Source organism: Bos grunniens, chromosome 4, assembly GCF_055505025.1.
Source record: "Bos grunniens cultivar Pamir isolate PY7600 chromosome 4, Bosgru_T2T1.0, whole genome shotgun sequence".
In the NCBI taxonomy this organism is placed as follows: domain Eukaryota; kingdom Metazoa; phylum Chordata; class Mammalia; order Artiodactyla; family Bovidae; genus Bos; species Bos grunniens.
In genome coordinates, this window is record NC_141168.1 from 16,241,810 (window position 1) to 16,264,662 (window position 22,853).

Sequence of the window (22,853 nt, forward strand, 5' to 3'; positions counted from 1 at the left end):
TTCCCGACCCAGGGATCAAAGCCAGGTCTCCCGCTGGTGATTTCTGTACTGTCTGAGCCACCAGGGAAGCCCCAGTATCAGTGAGGCCAGGTTAAAATGAACATGAGGAAACCCTTCAGAGGGAAAAATAAATCCCAAAATGGCAGCCCAAGGGCTGCCTCTGGAAATGGACAGGCTGGTCAGGCGGTGCCCTGGGGCCAGGGTGTGCTGGGAGAGGAGGAGGGGGTGAATAAAACCCAATCAAAACAATTCCCTGAGTAGCTAGTCTGTATCCAGGAGGGGAAGGCCTGTAACCTGCCCCCAGAGCTCTTGACTTGGTGTTAGGCACCTGGACTTGAATCTGACAACCTGGATTCATTTGGCATCCACGTGGCCTTGGGGAAAGTTCATCTCTCCAGGCCTTGCTTACCACATCTGTGAAGGCAAGGCAACTGTCAAGTGGGTGTGAGGAGTTGGTGAAGCAATCTGTGTGGAATCTTGCCTAGAAAACAGTGTTCGATAAGTGGTGACTATTCATTCACTGTTGCAGTTTAATCTGAGGTGTCACACATAACTACCTGAAATCCTAAATCAAACGTATAAATAACAATTGAGGCCAACCGTGAAAGACATACCACACGGTTATGCACGTTTATTAGGGTTACCAAGTATAGATAAGTTAAAAAAAATATCCAGAGAAATTCAGAGGACAGGGGGAAGAACTTCAGTTTGGGGTTTGGCCAGGGCTAACCCCAGAAAGAAGAAAAGAAGGATATGTAATTAGTAGACCCAGATTCCCCTGGAATAACTTCTTATAGAAATGTGTGTGTGTGAGCTAAAATCGCTTAGTCATGTCCGACTCTTTGTGACCCCATGGACTATAGTCCACCAGGCTCTTCAACCATGGCATTCTCCAGGCAAGAATACCACAGTGGATTGCCATGCCCTCCTCCAGGGGATCTTCCTGACCCAGGACTGAACCCATGTCTCTTAAGTCTCCTGCGTTGGCAGGCTGGTTCTTTACCAGTAGCACCACCTGGGATTTTGGGCTTCCCTTATAGCTCAGTCGGTAAAGAATCTGCCTGCAGTGCAGGATTCAGTTCCTGGGTTAGGAAGATCCCCTGGAGAAGGAAATGGCACCCCACTCCAGGTTCGATTCCTGGGTTGGGAAGATCCCCTAGAGAAGGAACCCACTGTAGTATACTTGCCTGGAGAATCCCATGGATAGGAACCTGGCAGGCTACAGTCCACGGAGTCGCAAGAGTAGGACACGACTTAGCGACTAAACCGCCACCACCACCTGGGAAGCCCCCTTATAGAAACATGCGTCTATACATTTTTCTGGGGAAGAGGAAGGAGCATGGAGGAGGTGATTGAGTCCCACATGGGGTGACAGGCGCCTTGAGTCCTGTTCTTGCCTCTGCCATCCCCCAGACAGGTGACTGAGGCTAGATGAGCCACAAAATCCTGGCCCACATTGTGGTCATTTCTAGCCCTTCTTACCTGCTCCCATCCTCTGTTCATTAAGGAGCTTCTCCATGCCAGGGGCTTTTCTAGCTGCATTACGTATCTTTATCCCCTCTTTCCTCTTTGAATTTCCACACTAGACTGAGCACTGTAAGAAGCACTGTCATTTGCAGGCTGGGTTCCCAGTGACTGATGGGGGTCACGAGGGAGAGCTGCTGAGGCCGGGAGGAGGATGTGGAAGGCTGGGTCAGCCAGTGCAGGCGTCATTCCCAACAGGGTCCTGGGAGAGGGGCTCAGCATTTCCTGAAGGGAAATGACTCCCATAAATAGACAGAGGGATGGGAAAAGGACTCTTCCGTCCCTTTCCTACTGTCAACTCAGCTCTTCTCCTGGTGTGCAGACAATGCAACCTCTCTAAATGTTTTTCATTCAGATGTGTCCCTGCCAGTGTGTGGGAGCGATGTGAGCTCTGCTTTCTTGTATACTGTAGATCCAAAATAAGAACCGAAGAAGGCACACATTCCTTTTTTTGTTCATTTACCCACAGTGACCTCCCATTGGCCCACTCCAATGTAAGGCCAGAGTATTTTCTGTGAGGTTTTATTAAGAAGAAGAAAACTGTGGGCCTTCTGATACCATGTCCTATTTAAAACTTCATCCTAGAGTCCAGCAGATCCTCTTGTATCAGTGCTTATAATATGTTGTTCAGGTCCTTAGAAAGATTAGTTCTCATGACATGGCCTTACTAAGGCTTTGATTCCATTATATTAATTATATTGTTATTGTTTTTAATTCTTTTTTAAGTTATTTTACCCATCTGATTTTAAAAAGATGAACTAAGGCTTCAAATGTTCCCAATACTTTCAGTGATGCGTGCCCCCAGGAAGAGGAAGAAACTTCTTGACTCTCCATTGTGTAACAGGAATGATAAGATCACAGGCAACTTATGTGCCAAGCTGGAGGCAAAGCTAATGGGGGTTTGGTTTCCTTAGTAGCTGCAGTTGGCTCAGCTTCAGCCATATGGGTGCAGATTCATGTTTAAAACTCACATGCACACTAGCTTTCTTTTTTCATTTTGGGAAAGTACTTGAACGTAGATTGAACATGACACTGTGTTACTGGGGATTCTTTTGGTTGCTTAAGCAAACAAGGGTATAAAGATACCTTGTGGAACCTGTGGGCAGGAATGCAGCTTGGCCCCAAGAGCAGATTGGACTGGGAGTGCAGAGCCCTCTTTCTGCGGGTATCATGCTTCTCCTCAACAGCCCAGCTCCCTCTGCTCCTTGGTCAGCAGGGTGAAAATGGCTGCCTCACAGCGCCATGTTTCCGTGTTCTGGCCACACACATTGACCCAACTCCCTGGCAGCAGAACCTGATTGGCCCGACTTTCAGTTAGGCCTCCTCTAGAGCCAATCAGCTGTGGCTGGGGGTGGGATCATCATTCAAACGTGGCTGCCCAGGTCCCTGTGGCCTCCGTGGAGGAGGGAAGTGGCGGTTTGCAGGAAAGGGGCTACTTTGTGAGGTAGGCAAGCACCAGTGAGTGCTTGTGAGATCTACTATCCAGTTATATTTCTGTAACCCTAATGTGTTCATTTGTCTTAACCATTGTACTCATAAGAATCCTGGTTCCTCAGATTCACATGCTACTTTGCTAGAGCTAGTGCTTGTGAAGGAGGTAATGATGTACTAGAGTGAGGGCTTTGGGGCTACACACCTCTCTTAAAATCCCATGGATACTATTAAGCTTCCTAAGAAGGCAATGGCAACCCACTCCAGTACTCTTGCCTTGAAAATCCCATGGATGGAAGAGCCTGGTGGGCCACAGTCCATGGGGTCGCTAAAGTCGCCAAGAGTCGGACACGACTGAGCGACTTCACTTTCACTTTTCACTTTCATGCATTGGAGAAGGAAATGGCAACCCACTCCAGTGTTCTTGCCTGGAGAATCCCAGGGACGGGGGAGCCTGGTGGGCTGCCGTCTTATGGGATCGCACAGAGTCGGACACGACTGAAGCGACTTAGCAGCAGCAATATGTACCTGGTACATGCTTGCCAGATGCTTAGTGTCTCTGTCTCTCTCCACCCCCTACCCACTCTTCTTCCCTTCCCCACTCCTCTTCTCTCCCTCCCTCCCTTCCTTCCTCCTGTCTCTCTTTTTAAAATAACAGTCTTATTGAAGAATAATTCACATACCATAAAAATTAATCCATTTAAAGTGTATAATTTAATGATTTTTAGTATATTCACCGGTTGTGCAACCATCACCCATCAGTCTTAGAACATTTTTGTCATTTGGACAAAGAAACCCAATACCCCTTAGCCACCATTCCCTACCCCAGCTCCATCTACCTCAGTCCTAAGCAACCACTAATTCGCTTTCTGTCTCTGTAGATACCTCTGGTCTAGATATCTTATATAAATGGACTTATACAATATGTGGCCTTTTGTGATTGGCTTCTATTCCTTTAGCTTAGTGTCTCCTTATCCATGTTGTAGCATATGTCAGTACTTCATTCCTTTGATGGCTGAATATTATTTCATTGTATGGGTGTACCACATTTTGTTTATTCATCAGTTGATGGCACTTGGACTGTATCCAAGTGCATAGACTTTATGGCTATCAAAAATAATGTGCTCTGAATATTAATTTACAAGGACATATGTGGATGTGTTTTTTCATTTATGTGTGTGTGTGTTTGTGTATGTGCGCATGCACGCACTCAGTCAAAGTCCAACTCTTTGCGACCCCATTGGCTGTAGCCTGCTGTGCTCCTCTGTCCATGGAATTCTCCAGGTAGGAATACTGGAGTGAGTTGCTATTTCCTTCTCCAGGGGATCTTCCCAATCCAGGGATCAAACCTGCGTCTCCAGCATTGGCAGGATAACTCTTTACCAATAGTGCCACCTGGGAAGCCCTCATTTCTCTTGGGAGATGCATTATTTCTATGATTATGTTGGTTAAGTACTTAATGCAGTGCCTGACAGATCACAGGACAAAACAGCATTCATTTCCTGACCCTGACCTTCCCAAAGGTTATGAATGAAAGCTATTTCCTGCTTGCCGCCCTTGAAAGAAGAGGGGTCAGGCCTTCAGGTTACTGTCCCCAAGGGTACTGGCACCACTGAGTAGCAGATTCTTGCATCAGACTTGTGAGAGATGTTGATGGGTGGTTCTGGTTGAAGGTACTAAGAGAGCAGATAACAAGGTTTGCAGAGAAACATAAAATTTGGAGTGGAAAGATACAAATCATAAGATTCTCTGTTATGCTACTTAAACACTGTGATCCTAGGCCAGTCGCTGAAGCTTAATCTTCTCTTCAAAATAAGCCTAACAAGAATTACACCTGAAAATTGGGAGGAGGGCTTATATATGTTATAATGTGCATATGATGTGAAAATCAGGTACTGTATGAATGTATGATAAACTCTAGGGCAGGGGGAAAGTCAGAATTTTGAAACTGCATTCCAATCATAGCAGGTTCAGAGGGCATTTGGAGATTTTGAGGGGTTAAGGCAGGCAGTGGTCAGATCCTTCAGGGGCTGCGGTCAACCCCTCAGGGCTGCAGCCCCTCTGTGGAACTAGCTCTTGCCTGCAGCTGCATTTCTGGCTCTGAGAAAGACCCGGGTCATCCTTAGTTTACCAGGACCGTAGGCACATCGGATCTGCATTGTGATCTTATTGAACACCTTTGGGCTGGTCAGTTATTCCCCCGTTTATGAGAAAGTCCATCTTTGCACTAGTGATTTAAGATACCCCGTTGATCATGTATTAAGTCCTATGAGTACTTGGAGGACTTCCCTGTAGCTCAGATGGTAAAGAATCTGCTTCTGTTGCAGGAGACCAGGGTTCCATCCCTGGGTTGGGAAGATCCTCTGGAGAAGAGAATGGCAATCCACTCCAGTATTCTTGCCTGGAGAATTCCATGGACAGAGAAGCCTGGCAGGCTACATGGGGTCGCAAAGAGTCGGACATGACTGAGTGACTCACACGCACACACGAGTACTTAGGTCTATGTCTAGACTGTCTGTTCTGCCAGTCTATTTATCTATTCTTATGGCAGTACCATCCTGTTTTAATTGTGGAGGCTTTATAGTATGTGTGAATATCTGGTAGGGCCAGTCACCTCTGCTCCTCAGTTTTTTTATTTTTCTATGTTTTCCTAGCTCTTCTTGAATATTTGGTAATCTGGTTTTAAAGAGTTCAGTGTCCTCCTGAGAGGTCCTGGTGGAGGGTCAGGAGTGAGTTGTGGTTGAGTTGTCTTTTGGACCAGGGTGTGCCAACTTACTTCAGTAAACTGGTTTTGTAAAATTCTTTTTTGTTTTAGATTCATAAGCACTGAAGGCTTCTGGTGGCTGGATAGCACTCATATTCCCTGAAGCTCCAAAAGAGCAATTCAGAACACTTGAATTGAAGGAGAATATTAAAACTTGGTGAATTTAGATAAAAGAGTATGTGAGTTTTCTGTACTGTTCGTGCAGCTGTTCTGTAAACTTGAAATGCTTTAAAAAAAAAAAATTAATGTTGTCCTGCTTCTGGTAACATTTGGTAAACGTTTTCAGAAACCTGTACAAGTTGTGTTCAGATTCTGCCTTAGTTCCCATCTCGATTGACTCCTGCCGGGAAATCTAGCAAATGAGTTAGGTGTCATTCCTTAAAGAATCAGTGCTGCTTTTCATTTAGTGGCTTGTCCTTCCTTAAACATTTAGCCATTTGAAGATTATGCAAGCATCTGTGCTTTTCACCCATACACCCCAAAGGAAATTCAGCCCACGCTCTAAGCCCAGACACACAAAGGGACCTGCTGTCACCTGTTTTGTTTATGGTATCATGTTTTGTATTAGAGACGTTTGTTTGCATCTTTTTTCTATCAGCTTTTTTTGAGATTTAATTGGCATTTAACATTGTGTACTAGGGCCTTCCCTAGTAGCTCACATGGTAAAGCATCCGCCTGCAATGCCGGAGACCTGGGTCAGGAAGATCCCCTGGAGAAGGAAATGGCAACCCGCTCCCATATCCTTGCCTGGAGAATTCCATGGATAGAGGAGCCTGGTGGGCTGCAGTCCATGAAGTCGCAAAGAGTTGGACATGACTGAGCAACTAACACACACATTGTTTAAGTTTAAAGTATATACTCGATGATTCAATGTATGTGTATGTTGTGAAATGATTGCCATATTCGATTAGTTAACACATCCATGACGTCACACAGGTAACTTTTTTTGTGTTGTGAAAACATTTAAGATCTACTCCTCTCTTAGTAACTTCCAAGTATATAATACAGTATTGTCATGTGAATGATATGACATTCACAGGATGAGGATGAAAGCTCTCAGAGGGCAAGAAAAATGATTTATTTCACATTTCCCCTAGTTTCACTTAGTTCCCTGTGGAAAGTAAACACTAATAATTGGAAGAATGAATTACATGAGCAATTTCCCTAATAGCCATAGGTCCCCATATAATCTCTTTGAACCCACTGAAAGAATGGGTTCTGTACTAGGAAGTGGTTATTGGAGACCAGGATCCAAGTCTTGGTGGTCACTAAGGGAAAGGAGGTAATGAGAATAAACTACCACTTATCCTTCTGTTCAGGAGATACTGTGGCAAAGCCAAACAAGTAATGAAGTGATGGGCTCAGCTGAGACCCATGCCCTGCAGTTGTGGTTGTGGCTGAAAAGCAACTGTGTGGCCTGTTGGGAGCACCAGGGCAGACCAGACACCCGCAGATAACAGCAGAGTTTACATTTTTCCCCTGTTATTTACAATAGTGATAATGTTGTTTAGTCACTAATTCGAGTCTGATTTTTGCAACCCCATTGACTGTAGCCCACCAGGCTCCTCTGTCCACGGGATTTCCCAGGCAAGAATACTGGAGTGGGTTGCCATTGACTTCTCCAGGGCATCTTCCCAACCCAGGGATTGAACCCACGTCTCCTGCATTGGTAGGCAGTTTCTTTACCACTGAGCCACCAGGGAAGCCAATAATGACAATAATGCGTGTGTGAGCTCAGTTACTCTGTCTTGTCCAACTCTTTGCGACCCCATAGACTGTAGTCTGCCAGGCTCCTCTATCTGTGGAATTTTCCAGGCAAGAATGCTGGAGTGGGTTGCCATTTCCTCCTCCAGGGGATCTTTCTGACCCAGAGATCAAACCTGCAGCTCCTGAGATTCCTGCATTGCAGGTGGATTCTTTACTTCTTGAGCCATCTGAGAACCCCCATGATAATGTATGTTTATTACCAAAACATTGGAAATATATATATTTTTGAAAATGTAGATAAGTGAACAAAAAAATATTATTCAAAGTTTCTTCACTGATGATAGCTACTGTTAATCCTTTGTTATATTTCCTTCCAGTCATATTCTTACGTGTGAGATTTTAAATAGGAATTGATTTCTTCTCCCCCCACCACCCTCTTTAAAAACATGTTTTATTCATATTGTGTGCAAACTTTTGGATCTTGTTCCTTTTGGCTAACATCACAACATGAACATTTTCTCCATTTAGTAATAGTCTTTTTTTTCCTTTAGCTTCTTAATTTCCTTTTAAAAAATAACAGCTTTATTGAGATATAATTCACATATAGTTCAATTTATCCATTTAAAGTGTACACTTTAATGGTTTTTAGTGTGTTCACAGAGGTATGCAACCATTATCACAGTCAATTTTAGAATATTTTCATCAGTCCAGAAAGAAACTCCAAAGTCGTTAGCAGTCACTCCCCTTTTTTCTCACCCACCCACTTTGGGCCTAGGCAACCACTAATCTACTTTCTATTTCTATAGAATTATAGTAGTTTTAAACATAATTTAATTTGCTTCATAATACTTCATTGAATATATTACAGTTTATCATTACATTGCTTGACACTTGAGTTATTTGTAGTTTTCAGTATTTTAAATAAGATAGTCATGAACATTTCTGTGTACAGTTTTCCATATACCAGATTATATGGGAGATGCGTTCTTTAGGTAGACTCCCAAAGTACAGAAATGTAGAATCACAGAACCATGAAAAGAGAGGCCCACAAAAAAACCTTCAGTCTCCCTCCCAGCTCACTCAGAAAGTATTTACTAAATTCAGCATGATGTAAAAGGATAAAGCAATTGCTGATCTCGAAGAACTTAACAGCACCCAGAATAATGAGCTAGAATCTAACTCGCATCTGGTTTAGATAATATAATATGAGGCCACGGAGATACTGTCTAAGGAGCACCAGACTTGGGCTCAAAACAGACTCATTCCTGGTTCTGTCACTTAAGAGCTATTGTATGAACTTAAATGACAGCTTCCCTCAGCTTGATTTCCTCATCAGAAAAATGGTAGGAGCACTGGCCTTGACTTCTATAGAGGTTAGAAATAAGAAGTGGCTTCTGGCCTAGCCAAACACAGAAGGAAAAACAAGTTTAATTGTTTGGGAGCTGAAAGAAGTTAGAACCTGACTCTTCCCAGTTTGGTGACCTGTAATACCTAAAAGCTGGAGAAGGCAATGGCACCCCACTCCAGTACTCTTGCCTGGAAAATCCCATGGACGGAGGAGCCTGGTAGGCTGCATGCCATGGGGTCGCGAAGAGTCGGACACGACTGAGCAACTTCACTTTCACTTTTCCCTTTCATGTATTGGAGAAGGAAATGGCAACCCACTCCAGTGTTCTTGCCTGGAGAATCCCAGGGACGGGGGAGCCTGGTGGGCCACCGTCTATGGGGTCACACAGAGTCAGACAAGCCTGAAGCGACTTAGCAGCAATATCTAAAAGCAAAAAGAAGTGTACTTTTTTATTTAAAAGAAAACTACATACCTGAATCCAGATTTTAAACCATATTTTGGCAGTATTAGCATATTTTATAACTCTCATAACTCCTACTGTTATGGTTTATGGCAAACTCACACTAACTTTTTCTAGACAGGTGACATGAATAGTAATGAAGCCTTGATTCGGGAGGGCTGACACTACTTACATGCACAGTAGTTTAGTGTTCATAGGCAAAATGGCCACCTAATTGTACTTTTTTGCTTTTTATCCCACACAAAATGGTGAAGCCAAAGGCAACATATGGAAGTATTTCCACATTGTAAGTGAGTGAGGGGAAATGCATGATTTGCAAATATTGTCAAGTGAAAAATGTGTTTCCATCCTACTAAGGTGGCCAAATACATCTCTGTATGTAAGAATGCTCTGCAGATGTGGAAAACTCCTTCCCGGGTTTACTGAAAATGAGAACAGTAAACATCTTTTGCTATCTCTGGCCTCAAGAGCATCACAAAGTGTGGTCCAGTCTACAGGCTCAAGCCCACAAATTCCCATTGGTTTCATTTGTCACAAAACGGACAGGTGTGGGTCAAGAAAATACTGATCAAGTTGTTCAAAATAAACATTACTGTCAGTAACTGGGTATTCATACCCATAGAAAGTCTTAAATTACTCAGATCTTGCTCTCGGTCTTAAGGCCACCCCTTAGAGTGAAAACAAGCCTTGTTGTTGACGCCTGCCTGTATACGGAGGATCTGTGAAAGAGCGTCTTGGAGCATTTACACCTGGGCTCGAGGGACAGGAGCAACGTGCCGTATCCTGACAGTGCCTCCATCAGATTTCAGAGATGCTCTGAAAAACAAGAGCAAACAGACACAGTAAAGTAAAAGGCTGCCTTACAAAGGAGAGGGCAAAGGAGAGTGGATCTGTCGCTGACTGACAGTAACGGTGACTGGAAAATAAACTCCAGGGTTCAACTCTTAAGCCTGTGAATTTCCCAGGAAACTTACAAACGCAGATTCCTAGGCCCTGTTCTAGCAGTCTGATTCACTCAGTCTGGGTGGGGCCAGGACTCTTCACTTTTAGCAGCTGTCCCTGCTGATTAAAAAAATAATAATAATAGCCTCATTGAGATATAATTCACATACCATAAAGTTAACCCCTTTAAAATACACAGTTGTGTTTTTAGCATATTAACTATTGCAACCATCACCACCACTATCTAATTTTAGAACATTTTCATCACTCTCCTCCCCCCCTGAAAATCCATACCTATTAGCAGTCATTAACCAATCCCCACTCACACAGCCCCTGGCAACACTAATCTACTTTCCATCTCGATGGATTTATCTGTTCTGCACACTTCATGTAGATGCAATCATACAACATCTCTTTTGTGGCTGGCTGGCTTTTTTAAGGTTCATCCATGTTGTAGCATGTAATAGTCCTTCATTTTTTAAATGGCTGAATTATACTCCATTGGAGGAGGAAATGGCAACCCACTCCAGTATTTTTGCCTAGAGAATCCCATGGAGTCTAGTGGGCCAACTGAGCGATACTCCATTGTATGGCTCGACCACATTTTGTTTATCCAGTCATCTGTTAAGTATAAGAAGATATGGTATATGTGTTCCCTCATTCAACAAACATTCCTTGAATACTCTTACTTGATTTGGGGGAATCTTCAGGGCTCAAAGCCGAACTCCTAGAAATAGGAAGACTGGTTCACAGAAAAGCCATTACCTTGGCTTTACCTGGTGTGTGTGCTGAGGACCTGGTGTCTGGTCATGGTGTGAGGCACGGTTTAAGCATTTGGTCCAAGAATGCAGACTGTGATTTTCCCAAATAATGGTCCTTGGGTGTGGTTTTGAGGCAGCATGTAGGCTTTGGTTTCGATTATTCCTCATCTGTTTCAGAATCCCCCATCTTCTTCCAAATGTGAAAAAAAAAATTGCTTTTGTTTTTTTGTGAAAATACTCCCCCCAAAAGCTGTTATGTAAAGAACCAGAGCAGCCTGTTTTAATTTTTAAAATTATTTTTGTTTGTTTGAAGATAATGAAAATGAAGCATCAAGAGGCTCAGGAATGAGCTTCACTAAGTAGTTAGACGCAGCAAGAGTTGTATTATGTGATTGTGTGTGTGTGTTTTCCCTTCTCAACATATTTTCTGAAAGCAGACACCTTCTGGGTATGCTGATGCTCAGGGAGTTCCCTGGTGGCCCAGTGGTTAAGATTCTGGGCTTTCTGTTATGGCCTGGGATCAATCTCTGGTCAGGGAACTGAGATCCCACAAACTGCTTGGTTAAAAAAAAAAAACAAAAACACTCAGTTGAGAAAATAACTATTTTTGTTTTGCTGTAATTGTTATAGTTTCTTCTCAGTTCTGTTGCCTGCTCTTTATAAGCTGATAAAACTAAGTTATTAGAATCATTAAAGCTGAAGAGCTTGTTTTATTTGCAACAGAAATAAAAACCACTGAAAATTTAGTTTTATTAGCATGATACCATTTATGATATAAACTGTGTTTTTCACTCAGTATCTCAAGTCTATTTTATGAATCAAGTTATATATGTTTACCTATATTTTGGAACCAACATACTAGCCTTAGAACCCTAAAGGCACGGGAACATTACAGTTATATATATTTTATTCCTCACTTCACCTCCTCCGCTGCCCAAATTTATTTTTTTTCCTTTGAATATCCCTATACTGTATTTTCAGTTGAGATATGATTCACATAAAGTTCACCATTCAAAAGTACCCAATTTAGGGACTTCTCTGGTGCTGCAGTGATTAGGACTCCGCACTTCCCCTAGTATGGGGGAAGGTTTGATCCCTGATTAGGGAACTAAGGTCTTACATGCTGCCTGGCGTAGCCAAAAAATTTTAAAAGATAAAAGTGCACAGTTTAGCGATTTGTGATGTATTCACAGTGTTCTGTAGCTATCATTACTATCTCTTTCCAGATCGCTTCCATCAGCCCCAGAAGAAACCTTTACCTATTAGCAATCATCCCAATTCCCCCTTCCCTCCATGGATTTACCTATTCTGGTCTTTTCATATAAACTCATGCAATATTCCTTTTGTATCTGGCTTTTTTCACTTAGTGTGTTTTCACGGTTCAGCCATGCTGTAGCATGTAGCATGTAATGACCCTTTATTCCTTTTAACACTGAACTGAAAAACGTACTGTGTGGCTAGACCACATTCTGTTTGTTTATCCATTCATCGGTTGATTGACATTTCCAGATTTCAATTTTTATGTAAATCACTGTTTTTATAAGATTTAGGGAGGGGACTTCCCTGGTGGTCCAAGGACTAAGAGTCGAGCTCCCACTTCATGGGGTCTGGATTTGATCCCTGGTCAGGGAACTAGATCTCTCATGCCACAACTAAAGACCAAAGATCCCACACAACTAAGACCCTGTGCAGCCAAAGAAATTAAGTATTTTTTTAAAAGAAAGATTTAGAATCAGTTTTTCCTCCCTTCACCCCCACCCCATCTCTCTGTGACTTAAACATGTCCACATTTTTTTTATAGCAGTCACTGAACTAGTACTATCCAAACTTCTTTTCTTAAGTGACTTTGAGAGCAAAATTTCTTTCGACCATATATTACTGTCATCTCCCTGTTCCCAACATCAAAACCCCACCAGAGCTAAAAGGAAGAAGGTTATTACTGGTGGGTGATATCAACAATCAGTAGCATCCTATTTAATTTTAAAATGTCACAAATGGATAATTAATTAATGCCCAGAACAAAATACGAGCAGTGCTTCATTGGAAGAGGCCAGGCCTCCAGCCACAAGCAGCGGTCTTCCTGGGCTCCTGGTATTGAAGACGGTGCTGGCTCCAGCAGGTAGATTTCACCTGCCCTTGCTGCTCCTTCAGTGGCAGTGAACCAGGGAGAGCGGCAGGTGCGAGCCGGGCTCTAAAGGAGTTACCATCTGCCAGCTGGGGACTCCTCGCTTCTTTTCACACAGGGCTGCTCCTCTCCTTACCCAGGCACCCTTGGGTTCTCCTGTAAGAACTGCTCTCAGGGAAAGATCTGATAAGTCAACTGCCTCCTTCCTGTTTGTGGAAAAACACTTAACATCTCTTTGAAAATCTTGATCCTTTTTGGGGGAAATACTTGTTTTTAAATTAACGATCTCACAGTTCTCCAAACCCCCTTCAAAAAAAGTGTTTTCAGATATCAGGCTGAAATTTTAAGCCTTAGTGGGTAAACTTAAAGGGGTCACAAAATAATATAGCATTTTGATCTACTAACGTCAGTCTGGAGCAGTTAAAATTTTCTGTGGGCTTTTGAGAAATGGCAACCCACTCCAGTACTCTTGCCTGGAAAATCCCATGGACAGAGGAGCCTGGTAGGCTACAGTCCATAGAATCCAAAGAGTCAGACACGATTGAGCGACTTCACAGAAACATCTCACTATAATCACTCTTTTTCTCTTGAAAAAGTAGAGGTAATTCAGAGAAGTAATTAGGAGTAACAGGCTGAGACATTTGAAGGGAGTCCCTAACAGATTAAAAGCTTAGAAGACTCTCCCATCACCTTTTAACTTCACCTGAGCCCTCCAATCAACTTGACATTGAGCCCAAAGAGAAACAGGAATCAAGAACAGATTTTACAGTATTCACTTTAGCAAGGAGAAAAACAGGATTCAGTTATGGACTAGATTGAAAAATATAATTAGCTATAGATGTTGGCTTTAAAAAATACATCTTTTTCACTTGTAAAACAATTTAAAAACTTCTGGAAATGTTTGTATGTGCAAAACACATGAATCTTCACGTGCCCATCACCTAGCTTTAAAATTTCGTGTGACATTTTATTCTAATTAAGTTTATTGGTACTAATTAAGCTCATCTAGTGAATGGGAAGTTCTGTATTTTTGTGGCAGTTGAATGAGAAAATGTATTACTGGTCATGCATTCATAATACCTCCTGCAAATCAGCCTGTTTAGATCACAAGGCCAAATTACCTAGCAAGAAATAAAAGAAACTTGGGATTGTGTAAAAATCACCCGAGGCCTTTGATTTACCATATTTATGGTTTTGTTGTTTGTTTGTTTGTTTTGGCTGTGCTGGGAGGCTTGTGGGATCTTACTAATAGTTCCTCCAACCGGGGATCAAACGTGGGCCTCAGCAGTGAAAGCTCCAAGTCCTAACCACTGGACCACCAGGGAATTCCTTGATTCACCATATTTAAATGCAGGTTCCAGGCCGGCCCCAGACAGTTGGTTTTGGTACATTGGGTTGGTTGGAAACTTGGTCTGACAAGTTTCCCAATTTGACTAGATCAGATCCTCAGTGGACCACACTTTGGAAAACAGCTCCATCTTGCAATCCCAGACCTATAAAGTGATAGAGAAGTTTGTCTTGGTAACGTAGGTCACAGAGTACTCCCACCTAACAAATTAGGCTAGGCTTGTCACCTAATTAATGACCTTGAAACATCAGAAACAAAAGGCAAGTGTCAAAGTTTTGTTCAAGCAGCGTTTTCCGTTCTCCTATGAATTCAGAAATGGTGAGCTGATTGCTGAGTGTGCTCCAGGGTCCGTGCCCTGCTCAGTTCCAGCCCCTTAAGTCCACTTGAACTTGCTTCTCAGACAAGGGTATCAGCTGTATCTCTAGAGACTGTGGTTTTCGGACTGGAAGTTATTATTGCCTGATGGGAATCAAGTTCACTTAAGTCCCGTGTTTTTTAAGTGTGTCTCTGGATCTTTAACCTCAGAGTTCACCCATGGTTCTCTGTGCATTAGACACAGTGGGCTTTGTGCTTTTTGAAAAAGCTGTGGCTTCCTGGGAACTTCAGAGAAACCGTTCCCTTTGGGGAGAAGAGGGGTTGTAGGGCTGATGGTGACCCGAGCACAGACATGGTTCTCTCTCCCCGGGTACAGATGCCGTGCCTTACTCATCTGTGAATCCCCAGGGCTTCCAGCACAGGGCCTGGCACCTATTCCTAGTACCTCTGAGAGGGTGCCAGCCTGAAAGAAGAGGGTGGGCGGCAAGGGTTGCTAGCTCACAGGGGGCTTGGTCTGTGTGGAGGCGGAGTGCCAACACGCGGAAGGCTGTGGAGAGTGGCTGTTATCCTGAGTCCGATGGGGCCTCTGCCAGGATCAGGACAGAAGAGCAGTGTCTGTCTGCCCAGCAGAGTGGAGAGGGTCCAGAAGCTTCGCAGAGCGTCATGAGAGGGGCACTGAGTTCTTCCTGTCCCCCAAAGGCCTCTTAGGACTCTCCTTTCTAACGGGAGGGGAGCCCTGGGACCTGGCTTCTCTCAAGAACCAGGCTTGCTTTCAGCACTGACAGATCCCAAAATGCATGGTGCCACTCTGGAAAAGGGGCAGCTGGGTTCCCTGCGCACCCAGGCCCCAGCTCTGTCCTCCTCCCCAAACACATGGTTTCTCTTGCTGTTTTCTCAGCTCACCATTTCCTAACCTCCCTCTTTTTAATTTGTTGCCCATGTCCATTCTTCTTTTTCTCTTTCTCCCTCTAGACTTCCTCTCCTCATTCCTACAAGTTATATGCATGTCTTAAAGCCTGGCCCTTTCGTTTCTTGGGGGAAGGGGGTGCCTAGGCTGGGCCTTGGGGAGCCACCCTGTCACCTGGCAGGTAAACCATCCTGGGAGAGGGGCTAGGAATCTTGGAAATGTGAGATGGAGCTGGAAGCAGGATTCCTGGGAGGTTCAATTAGGGCTTCCCTGATAGCTCAGTTGGTAAAGAATCCGCCTGCAATGCAGAAGACCCTGAGTTGGAAAGATCCCCTGGAGAAGAGAAAGGCTACCCACTCCAGTATTCTTGCCTGGAGAATTCCATGGACTATATAGTCCATGAGGTCGCAAAGAGTTGGACATGACTGAGCAATTTTGACTTTCAGTGGAGAAGACGTGTGAATCTCCAGAATCTGAGTATTCTCCAAACCTCTAGTCAAGGAGTCACCTTCTCTCCATCAGGTGGGACCCCCAGTCCCTTGCGTTCATGCTTTACAGAAGAATTGCAGGGCGGATCCTGTTGGCATTTGCCAACGGGTCTCATCTTCCTAGCCACGTCCACCTAAGCCATGCTCATTTGCCCAGAGTTCTGTAGGGACTTGCTATTGAAGTAGTACATTTAATCAGTTACTTCAGTTCATTTGGATGTCAGGCCCTGAAGTTTTATAAAACTGCTGCTTCTCCACTGAGACTGCTCCTTTGGTACCCATGTGGTCCTTAGCATCTTGCAGGTTTGAGATGTTCCATGGGAAGCCTGGGTCTGCTAGGACCATCTCCTAGTTTTCATAGACCAGACAGATGACCTAGTGGCTGAGCATTTGCCACTCCTGGATTCTGAGCCTCTGAAAGAGTCTCTCCACGCAGGGCTCTAAAGCCAAAGACAGTAGGTTTATACCCAACGCCAGGGCAGCAGCAGAATAGAATAGCTCTGTGTAGGCATTGCCACTTGAGCAGGTGGTTTATTTCTTGTTTCAAATTAAGTAACAACTCTTCTCTTCTTTGGGGTCTGTTAGAACATCACTCAGAGAAGGCAGTGGCACCCCACTCCAGTACTCTTGCCTGGAAAATCCCATGGATGGAGGAGCCTGGTCGGCTGCAGTCCATGGTGTCGCGAAGAGTCGGACACGACTGAGCGACTTCACTTTCACTTTTCACTTTCATGCGTTGGAGAAGGAAATGGCAACCCACTCCAGTGTTCTTGCCTGGAGGATCCCAGGGACGGGGGAGCCTGGTGGGCTGCTGTCTATGGGGTCGCACAGAGTCGGACACGACTGAAGTGACTTAGCAGCAGCAGCAGCAGCAGCAGCGCATCACCGGTTCTTACAGAGCCTTGAAAGAGTGTCAAGTTGTGCTGGTATTTGTTTTACTTTCTAAGGTTACATGTTTTCTAAAAATTTTTGGTTACTTTTATCTAAAAGACACACACACACAGGTACATGTTTGCACACATGAGAAGCGTTGGCATGGGGGCTGAATCTGGGTGGACCTCGGATTCTGTGCCTCTGACCCCACCCCGCATCAGGAATTCTATACGGTGCAATCCTGTCACCCCCTACTCTGGGGTGGAATCCGCCAGGGATAGTTTGGGGTGTGGGCCCTGGATTTGCTGCCATGCTCACTCACTAAATGTGCCCCCTGTTCCCCCAGGCAACTCGGAGCTCCTCTTGGTGTTGACATGATGACTGTGCAGGCCAGCCAAGGGCAGCCACAGCCGGACTGAAAACCTGGGCTACAGATTGGCTGACAAGTAAGAACTTTTCTCCCCCATGACTGCAGAAGTTGGCCAAGATTCTCAGTCTCCTTCCTTTTTCCACTGCCCTTCCTTCCTCATGAACCCCACCTCCCTGAACTAAGGAAGCTTTCTGGTCTAAGTCGTCGTGATGAGCCCCCTCCCCTGTAAGCCGTCTCCATGCCCTGTGCTCAGTCAACAGCACAGGACCGCAGTGGGCAAGGGGAGGCTTGGCTGACGCCCAGGGCCCACTTCGGGCCTTGTCCCCACGTGTACCTTCCAGTCCAGGGTTTATTTTTCTTTTTTAAAAACTTCATTTTATTTATTTATTTTTAGCTTTTTAGTTTGTATTGAGGTATAACCAGTGAACAATGTTGTGATAATTTCAGGTGAACAGCAAAGGGACTCAGCCATACATACACATGTATCCATTCTCCTCCAAACTCTCCCACCCATCCAGGCTGCCACATAACATTGAGCAGAGTTCCCTGTGCTTGCACAGTAGGTCCTTGTTGGTTATATGTTTTGTTCAGGTGTTTTAATTATTGCTGAGCCCTAAAGCTTTGCAGCTGCACCTGTCCACTTAGCCTTTTTACCCATCTTATATTAGCAGGGTTGTTTTCTCCCTAGATGGAGCCCTTTCCTCCGGTACCCTGTCTCACATTCTGCGGTGGAGTTGGCAGTCACTGAGCTGTTCACAGATCACTGAGCTGTTCACAGCTGTGCACCCCAGTCCAGAGCCCCTTCAAGGGCCACAGAATCCTGGAAACAGGAACTAGAGAAGTTCTTGGATCCAGCAAACCTGCAGAAGGCACTCTGCCCCTGGTTTCATCATCCTTCCCGATGCTGCTTGAGCTTTGTAATTCCAGGGTAGTTTTCTAACAGACTAGCCTTTTTTCCTCTTCAGTTTTTAGATGGACCCTCAGTGATTGTAAAGTCACTCCAGATGTTTGGAATCTTAGACAATAACTATAACTATTACAATAACACTAGTTACCATTTATTGCTATCAAGACTTATAATGTACGCCGCACTGTGGGTACTTTTACATATATTAACGCATCCTTTCACTCTTTTAACTTATTGACTACCTGCTATGTATTGAGCATAGCGAACAAAATAAATTTGGCCTCTGCACCAATAAAATTTCAGTATTCTCATCGTAAGGTGAGAAAAATGAAACCAAGATCCAAACCCAGGTCCCTTTAACTCCAAAGTCATATATTCATCTACTGTCAATGTTATTTAATAGTACATATGATGTTAATGATTATATATTATATCATCAGTTCTCACTAAGCGTGAACTAACTTGAATTGTGTTTTTATGTGTCCTGTCTCTTTATCTTGCCTCTAGACAGTAAGAGCAAGGAGTTAAATTTCTGGCTTTTGAATTCTCAGTAGAATAACTAACTGATTCTAACTCTGATTCTGACTAAAATTTGAATTTATGCTAATGTCCTCAGTGGTGACCGAACTATTAAAAAGGTGTTTCTTTTTTGTAAGCGCTCTATTATGAATGGTAATTGATTATTTAAATAAGGAAATCTGCTTTGATAGCCATATTTAACATATGAAAATCTGTTTGCAATTTCACAAGTTTCTGATTTTATGCTAAGCAACCAAGAACAACATAATTTACACGTTAATATCTCAAGCCAGGAAGAAGTCTTTATATAAACAACCATTAGTCTCTGGACTAGAAAGCTAGATAGTAACAGGATGCGTGAAATTGCTAGTTACTCATCCCTCATGTGAACCTTAGCTGGAGTTTCCAAGAGCCTGTGTGTTTAGAAAACGTGCACCATGAGGTCGGTCCATGCATGCTTGCTCTTCTTGGCACATTTAAGGTCACTGTGCTCAGTCATGACCTTTGCTGGTGGAAGAAATGCTTTGCATTTCAAAACACCGATACTCTCATTCTCATTGTTGTTGTTCAGTCACTAAATCGTGTCTGACTCTTTGCGATGCCGTAGACTGCAACACACCAGGTTTCTCTGTCCTTCACTATCTCCCAGAGCTTTCTCAAACTCATGCTCATTGAGTCGGTGATGCCATCAGCCATCTCATCCTCTGTCACCCCCTTCTCCTCCTGCCTTCAATCTTTCCTAGCATCAGGGTCTTTTCCAATGAGTCGGCTCTTCACATCAGGTGGCCAAAGTATTGGAGCTTCTGTTTTTCTTTCTAAATAATTTTTAACGTCTTCATGGCACTAACTGATCTTCTAAAATCACATTTGGAGGCCTATATCCTCATACGTTTGTGTTGAGTGAGACCTTTTTGCAGTGACGGAAATTGTTTTCTACTCCATCCAGTATAGTAACTGTTACCCACACTTGGCTACTGAGTTCTTGATATGTGGCTGCTGCAGCTGAGGAACCAAAGCTTTGATTTAATTTGATTTTAGTTTAAATAGCCACATGTGGCTAGTGACTACCATACCAGACAATGCAGTTCTAGGCCATGCAGGAAATCTGAATCTGTTTGTTTACTCGCTTATTCACACAACAAGAATTAGTGACCACCTACTCTGCCGGGTGTTGTTAGGGGTGCTAGGGTTGAAGCCATAGACAAAACAAAATGATCCCTATCCTCCCGGAGAAACCAGTCTAGTAGGGTTCACATTCTAGAGGAGGTTCCAGTCAAATGCAGCCAATCACTGTGGCTTTACCCACTCAAGTCAGGACAGTTTATCAAGCCGAGAATTAGGGAAAACTTCATGACTTATGGCATTTGTTTTAATTTTTAAATAATCATTCCAAAGGATCTTCTTTTGGTATAATCTATCTCGTGAAGCTTCTATTTTCATTGGGAAAAAGCTAACAATAATGATAACTGCCATTTATTGTACACTCACACCGTTCTAGATACATAATATGAGCTAGCTTATTAAATGTTTACAGCCACCTTGGTAGGTATGTTTATTGTTATTCCCATTTCACAGATGAGAAACTGAAGTTTAGAGAAGTTAAACAACTTAGCCAAGGTCACACAGCTGGTCAGTGGTTGAATTAGGATTTACACCCAAGTCGATTGAACGCCACAGTCCAAAAGCTCCTTTCATTCTGTTTTGCTGTCTCCCCAGGAGAAAAGCATAAAGTGATTTTTTAAATGGTGGTTTCAATGTTTGTGGCTTGCAACTGGTATCTAACATTTATATCTTAAAGTGAAAGTGAAAGTCTCTCAGTCATATCCGACTCTTTTTGACCCCATGGACTGACTATACAGACCATGGAATTCTTCAAGCCAGAATACTGGAGTGGGTAGCCTTTCCCTTCTCTAGGGAATCTTCCCAACCCAGGGATCGAACCCAGGTCTCCCGCACCACAGGCGGATTCTTTATCAGCTGAGCCACAGGGAAGCCGGACAATTTATACCTAAGTTTTAGCAAATTGCTATGACGTGTGAAGAACAATAACTAAGAATGCCTCACTCGATGTTTGTTTTTCTTGTTTAGGGTCAAAGTGGACAGTCCAAAGACTGGGGAAGACTGTCAAAGGCAGCCATTTAGGTCCTCCATCCCTTTCCTAGAGACTGATCAGGATCCGGCCTTCCGAAGAAGCCCCCTGGAGAGCCTCTATAACCTGATGCTGGAGCCAAGAGTGGACTGTTTTCAGCAGAACATGTTCAGCTCAGATATGATCATCAATGACTCAGCTTCAGATCTCAGCGCTAAAGGAACCAGCAGGGCCGGCAAGAGGCAGCTGGGCAGTGTTCAGGACCCGTGCCCTCCCGCCCAAGGCAAGGCCCGGCACACGTCCCTCAGCATAAAGGACAAGATATCAGAATGGGAAGGGAAAAGGGAGTTGCCCACGCCTGCCCCTGGCAGGAAGGCAGATGGCCAGGAGGGTTACCTGATGTCCTGTGTGACGGAGAGGAGAAGCAGTGATGGTTCGAGGGCTCGGGTCACCGAGGCTCAGAATGGAACAAGGCTGGACGTGGAAAGTAGAGAGGATGAGCGGGATAAAGTAAAGGTCAGAGCACAGGACGCTGAGCAGAGGCCGGACCTGAGCCAGCCAGCCCGGGAGCCGGCTCCCAGCTTGGGCAGAGGCCGGGAGCCCAGGCTTGGCAAACAGCGCTTTCAGAACGATAGCCTCTCTGTGCTGAAGCAGGTCAAGAAACTCGAGCAGGCTCTGAAGGATGGATCTGCCGGGTTGGATCCCCAGTTACCAGGCACGTGTTATTCCCCACACTGCCTGCCGGACAAGGCCGAGGAGGCGCCCACCCTTCCTGAGCACCGTGGGGGTGGGGGCGGCTCAGAATTCAGAGCCCACCGCTTGGACCTCGAAACCAGGGAGCCTACCCTTGAGGCTGCCGAGGAAAGGAAAGGCTTGTGCAGGAGGCCCTGTGACCAGAGCCTGGAGAGTGTGTACAGAGGCTTGGAGGACCCCCCCACAAAACCCTTCATCAACCCCTTGCCCAAACCCCGGAGAACTTTCAAACACGATGGAGAAGGGGACAAGGATGGGAACCTAGGCACGCGCTTCCGGAAAGACAGAAGGAACCTGCCTCCTCTGCCCTCTCTACCTCCCCCGCCCCTGCCCTCCTCTCCCCCGCCCCCCTCGGTGAACAGAAGACTGTGGAGCGGGAGACCAAAAGCCAGTGCTGACCACAGGTAGGTGACCAGTGACTTTATGCCCCACGGCCACTGTCTGTTCTCAGCCCGTTTATTAAACCATCGGATCTTGTAGTTAGTCGAGACCATCCGTAGCTTAAGACGGTTCACTGATTAAACCTGAAGACGTGGTAACTGATGTACGGGTGTCTTGTGCTTGTTCCTTGTCCTGAAAAACATAATATTCACTTCAAAAGATCGCCCTGTAGATGTGAATGAGTGCTTGTAATTCGGACAGTAACCAAGGGTTAAATGAAAGCGTGTGTTAACACTGGCGATCTACTAACTGATGCTCGTTCTGCCACTACCACCCCCACCTTGTGCCTGGTGCTCCAAGTCTCTCCTCCCTCTTGCTTTCGTGTTTTTTCTTGGTTTGGACTCTAGAAACACACTGCCTGGCCTATCCTGGCCCTCTCACAGTCTGTCTAACTTGGAACAAGTTACTTAATGTCTCGAGGCCTCAGTTTTCTCATTTATACGTGTAGATGCTCACACGGTAAATATTCGGTAGTATTAAAATACCTTTAGATAATAAACCCTGTGAATGCTTAAAGGTAAAATCTGTGCTTTGGAGACAATTTCTTTTCTGTTCTGAAACCTGATCTCTAGTCTGTTTCTGTAATGTGCTAATTGGTTTGATACATACTAATCTGGAAACCCTCTACTGAGGAAAAACTCCTCCAAATAGCTGTCTGTCCCTGCTGTCACCACTGCTTCCCGCCTGGGTTTAACCTGACTCCCTGCAGTAGGGCTTTTGCTACTAATCCTAGAACTTCTGTTGGCCAAGTCCTCCTGTGACCTCCGTCTTTGCTAAATCC

The 22,853-nt window shown here is 44.5% G+C and overlaps 1 protein-coding gene across 6 annotated transcripts in view; it reads left to right on the forward strand.

Annotated features, from left to right (window-relative positions):
* Window positions 1-22,853, forward strand: part of DENND2A (DENN domain containing 2A) — a 99,984-nt gene that overhangs the window by 12,669 nt on the left and 64,462 nt on the right. For 5 of the 6 annotated variants that reach the window (XM_086395235.1, XM_086395236.1, XM_086395234.1 and 2 more), the window contains 2 exons: window positions 17,340-17,439; window positions 20,878-22,035. In XM_086395235.1, the coding sequence (XP_086251361.1) occupies window positions 21,008-22,035 (1,028 nt within the window). In that variant the 5' untranslated portion in view covers window positions 17,340-17,439; window positions 20,878-21,007. The remainder of the gene's footprint in view (window positions 1-17,339; window positions 17,440-20,877; window positions 22,036-22,853) is intronic. The other variant, XM_086395237.1, reaches the window with a different exon arrangement.